This window comes from Magnusiomyces paraingens (assembly GCF_902498895.1).
Source record: "Magnusiomyces paraingens strain CBS 517.90 genome assembly, contig: contig3, whole genome shotgun sequence".
Lineage (NCBI taxonomy): Eukaryota > Fungi > Ascomycota > Dipodascomycetes > Dipodascales > Dipodascaceae > Magnusiomyces > Magnusiomyces paraingens.
In genome coordinates this window covers 857,501-862,500 of record NW_022474069.1, presented here as the reverse complement: position 1 = coordinate 862,500, position 5,000 = coordinate 857,501, and the positions used below count along the sequence as shown (strand labels likewise).

The 5,000-nt window shown below is 42.5% G+C and overlaps 2 protein-coding genes across 2 annotated transcripts in view; one reads left to right on the top strand and one right to left on the bottom strand.

Moving 5' to 3' along the window:
• SAPINGB_P003566 (uncharacterized protein) overlaps nt 1-1,580 on the top strand; it is a gene marked incomplete at both ends in the record, with an annotated part of 3,348 nt that extends 1,768 nt beyond the window's left edge. The window contains one exon of the mRNA XM_031998283.1: nt 1-1,580. This exon is cut by the window's left edge and continues 1,768 nt beyond it. Within this exon, the coding sequence (XP_031854174.1) occupies nt 1-1,580 (1,580 nt within the window).
• Nucleotides 1,581-2,743: 1,163 nt separating this feature from the next.
• The window catches only part of SAPINGB_P003565 (uncharacterized protein), a gene marked incomplete at both ends in the record, with an annotated part of 4,923 nt that continues 2,666 nt past the window's right edge, over nt 2,744-5,000 (bottom strand). Inside the window, 2 exons of the mRNA XM_031998282.1 lie at nt 2,744-4,115; nt 4,404-5,000. The exon at nt 4,404-5,000 is cut by the window's right edge and continues 2,666 nt beyond it. Of these exons, the coding sequence (XP_031854173.1) occupies nt 2,744-4,115; nt 4,404-5,000 (1,969 nt within the window). The remainder of the gene's footprint in view (nt 4,116-4,403) is intronic.

The following is a 5,000-nucleotide window of genomic DNA, read 5'->3' as shown; positions in this document are numbered from 1 at the left end:
TTCATCAACATGCATTGCATGCTCACCATATGGCTCAGCAACATCAACATCAACATCAACATCAACATCAACATCAACATCATCATATTCAACAACACCACGCGTCGACACACGCGTTACATGGCCCATTACATGGCCCGTTAGCCGACATGAAGGATAAATTCCAAGGATACGGTGGAATGGGTAGTAATAGTACACAGCATCAGCATCAGCAACAGTCTCATTACCATCAAAATATGGGAGCGTACGGGTACGCACACCATGACTTGGGGTTCCATGAAGAAACTGTGGGCAGCAGTGGTCATGGGTCATCTGTATCGCCGTCGGTGCCTGGAGCATCCCCTACAACCCCTGGGGCTGCCGGGCAGCCTCCTCCGGGGAACATGAATACCAATTTCAATAACAATCATACCTCCTCCAATAATAGTAATAATAACAACAACAGTGGGTCTTCGCGCAAAAAATCCGGACAGCGGCCCATGGCATGGACGCGAGAGGAGGAGGATCGGTTGCGGAATCTAGTCAAGGCCGGGACTAAATGGCCGAAAATCACGCTTGAGTTCCCGAACCGATCAGCAGGGGCCATCAAAAAACACTTTTACGCAGATATGAAGCATACAGTATGGCACGAGGACGAAGACAATGCGCTGCAGCAGGTGTTCAAGGAAGACGAAAATAATAAGTGGCGACGCATTGGTGAAAAGTTGGGTCGTCCTGCAAAGGCATGCGAAAAACGTATGAAGGAACTGCTCAACATGAAGCCTGGAGAGTATATTTCTCCTCAGGAATCGCGCAGACAATACGAGGAACAGGAGGCAGCAGAAGCAGCAGCAGCGGCAGCAGCAGCAGCAGAACTTGCAGCGGCTCACTCAGTTCATGCAGTTCACGCAGGTCAGGCCCAAGTCCATGTAGCAGCATCGTCCATGATGACAACCATGGCTGGAGTTAATGTACCAGTAGGAGCACTTGATTCTTTGGGAGGGGTAGCTCAACAACAGTCATCTAACCAGGCGACTTATACAAGTACCTCAACTAGTCAGGCTCAAGGCTCCCCAGAGGCTACAATGTCGTCAGCATCATCCTTGGTAGGTCCTGTATCTTTAGGGCCTTCGTCGTCTTCGCCATCTACAAATGTCACAGGTCCAACCGGACTCTCTGGCCTAGACACTAGTCCCAATAGTAGCAACAATCCCAGCACCAATACTAGCACAGGTACAAGCACAAGCACAAGCACAAGCACCAACAACAATACTGACAACAATTCTGACAGCAATGCCGACACCAATACCAATACCGATACCAACAATAGCAATAACAATAACAATAACAATCCTACTGCAACAACCTCAGAAACAAACCATGCAAGTCATTCAAGTCATTCAAGTCATTCAAGCCATTCAAGTCATTCAAGCCATTCAAGCCATGCACCATTTGATCTGCCTGGTGCTGCTTCGCTGGCCTTGATGGACCCGGCGATTCAGAACGCACAAGCAGCAGCGGTTGGTGTTTCTGGCGGACAACAGGCAATAGTAGGATCACCTCCGACGAAGCTAGGTGCGCAAGTTTCTGGGCACTCGTGACAGGCAATTTCTGGGCTTTGAGTAAAGAAGAAAGAAAAGAAAAAAAAAAAAAAAAACAAAAGACCTTCCCTCCCCCCCCTCCTCGATTTGAAGGTAATTTCATTATAATGAATTGATATGTGTCTTTCTTTCCAAAGTATTTTATTTCTTCTTCATCCAAAACCTGTTTTTACTATCATTACTATTATTACTATTATTACTATTTTTTACTATTATTATCATTATTATTATATATACAAAAAAGAACTAAGCAATTAGAGGTTTCTTTCTTTCTTTTTTGTCACTCTCATTTGATTATATATATATAGATACTACCTTTCTAACTATTACTCTTTGGAAAAAAAAAAAAAAATTAACAACTTTGATATATTAGACCAGACAAAAATTCTTTTTTTTTTAAAAAAAAAAAAATAAATATAGATAGAAAAAAAATAATAATAATAATAATAATGTTATTTATTGTTTCTTATTGAATCAATTTATTAATCACGCGTGGCATTATTCTTATTACTTTTTAATTCCCCTCAACTTGGGTTTCAAGCTTTCCATTTATTTTTATTTATTTATTTATTTTTTTTTTTTTAAGAGAAACGTGGAATGTCCAACTCTTTTTATTTTTTATTTAATTTTTTTTTAATTTTTTAATTTTTATTTGAGCGGTTTGGATGGTTGATTTTTTTTTTTTTATTGTTGTTGATGTTATTGCGTGCGGTTAATAATTTAACGGCGGCCACTCACTCACTCACAAAAAAAAAAAAAAAACATCGCAAGGATATAAAAAAAAAAAAAAAAAAAAAACGTTTTTTTTTTAATAGAAAACCCCTCAAGTTGATGTTTTATTTCATTTTAATTTTCATTTTCATAAAAAAAAAATCTGTAAATTCTCAAAATATATATAATATATATATATATTTTAAAAAAGAGATATTTGAAGAATATTTATTTAAGTTATTTAATTTTTTTTTTATCTGTATAGAAATTCTTTCATATTTTATAATATTTATTTTTCTTCTTAAACTGTAATATCCAGCCGCAATTAAGCTCATCAACTAAATCATCAAATCTTCAACTTTCATCATCATCTTCCATAATCATCTTCCATAAACCCTTCTTCATCAATTAACTTCACTTCAAGTCACCTCAAATTCTATTCATATCTAAATTCAATCATCTTCTACTTCCCTCAAATTCCCGCATTTACTCTTTCCTTTCCGCACAAATTCCCCGGGTCCTGTAACTCCATATCGCCGTTGTAACGTGCTCCGCACAGGCCTGCGTTCATTATAATCTTCTTCTTCTTCTTTTTCTTCTTTTTCACCACTACCATAATCATAACCATCATCACAATCATCTTCTTCTAGTTCTTTCCCTCTCTTATACCTCCTCATCTTCTTCCCCTCATCCCTTTCTCCCTCAAGCAAAACCCCTCGGTATGCCCTCAATTGCTGCATAGGGTACCCACTCACCACCGCAGGTTCCATCGCACACTCAACCATCGCCATCAAGTCGCCCCCACGCATTGACCCTCCACACCGTAAAGCTTCTCGTCCTCCTGGCATTCTCATTGACGCCGTAGCCGCTGGGCCCACAGACTCTGCAACTTGCCGTGCATCCACCCACCTTGCTCGGTTCTGCCACGCTGACCATTCCCTCACTGGGCCTTGGTACTGTCTATTATGCTGGCGCTTGTGTTTGTAATTGCGCCCTGCTCCTTCTCTCCCCCTTTGTGATCGCTCCCGCGCTCCACGCGCAGATAGTTTCCTCTTAAGCTCATATGTCCTACTACTCGCCCAACGCCCATCTCTCCGTACTCTCATTTTCTGCCGCGCCCGTCTCACCAACCTCCTCAAAACATTGCCTGCACTTGACGATTCTGAACTACTTCCCTCCGACCATGGCCGGCGCTTGGCATCTGACATTGGCGGCAATGGTCTCTGACCAAGATACATGCTACTGACGCGTGGGGCTGTCACAGGCGTATCAAAAGATTGGGGGTTCTGCAAGGATGACCTACAATCGAGTTGTGCAGCCTCATTGAGCAGCAGCATTGTTTTCGGGTCGGCAAGGCCGTGTGTTTGGACACTCAATTTTGGTCGTCGTGGAGGAAGCGGTGGAGGCCGGTTAGTAGCAAGAGGCAGCAAAGGGTTATTCACGCAGTTGTTATCACCATTTCCCTCAGCTTGTTTTTGTAGCCCCAAGTCTATTGGATCTTCATACTCATTTCTCGTAGTTGTGGTCGTACTCTTTTCGGGGCTTTTCCCGGGACTCCGATTTGTCACTCGAAGTTGACCAAGCGCAAGTCCCTGGATTTCAATAGGACTCCCACTTGTAGTTTCTCCGGGATATTTATCAACTGTCTCTACTGCTGCTGCTGCTTCTTTGTTATCAAGATGCATTTCTTCGTTATCTTCATTAATCCACTTGTCAAGTTTATTACCACAATCTTCAGTCTCTCCACAAAACATATCAAACCCATTTTGAAACGACCCACATGGTAACATTAAATGCTCATCTTGTCCCAAAACATCAATTTCTCTTTTCAAAAACGACCCTTCTCGTTTCTTCCGTCTCATGGTTGTTTTCCTTTTCCTTTGTGACATTCTTCGTCCTCGCCTCATCTCCCCATAATATTCCTCTTCCTCTTCCTCTTCCCTTTCATCTTTTTCTTTTTCTTTTTCTTTTTCTTTTTCTCTCCCCTCATTTTCACACTCTCTTCTTCTTCCTCTTCTTTTCCTTATTCCTCCCTCTCCTCCATACATGCTCTCACAATCAGGGAGTACCACCGTATTCAAAATTAGCTTCTCGTAATCCAGTGTCGCATACTCTTGCCAAGTCCCTGAATCTCGCAAATCAACTTCACAAGACCCACAAAAACTTCCTCCCGACCGCCGAAACGTGCCGCTACCATTTCCAAATCCTCGCCGCACGGGACACGTACATTCTGGTGATTCCATTGGTGTCAAAACTGAAGAAGCTTCACCGGATGAAGGATCTTCACCAGGTTCATTTCCATTCCGATTTTCAGCAGCAGCTGCTGCAGAAGCAGCTGCTGCTAAGGCTTTCCCTGCTTCGCATACAACTGTAGTCTCCTCAGAATCAAATGTAGTCATCGACTCTCTCTGTGATCGTTTCCGTACTTCACCGTCACCATTATAATCATCATTATCATAATCATCATCGTCATCACCTCTACCATGATTGCTGTTTTTCCAGCACAACCACCGCCCAGTTTTCCTACACCGACGATGCACACTTTCATCTGCCACAGGTTCTGCCTGTCGGTGGTACTGCTGGACTACGTAGTTATACCTACGCCGGTACTTTCTACAGTCTTTGCAATGTTTATGGCAATGGGCTGGCTGCTCAAAATGTCGTCTGAGCCTACTAGCCTGAGTCTCACCGTCGACCACCTCCTCCAAA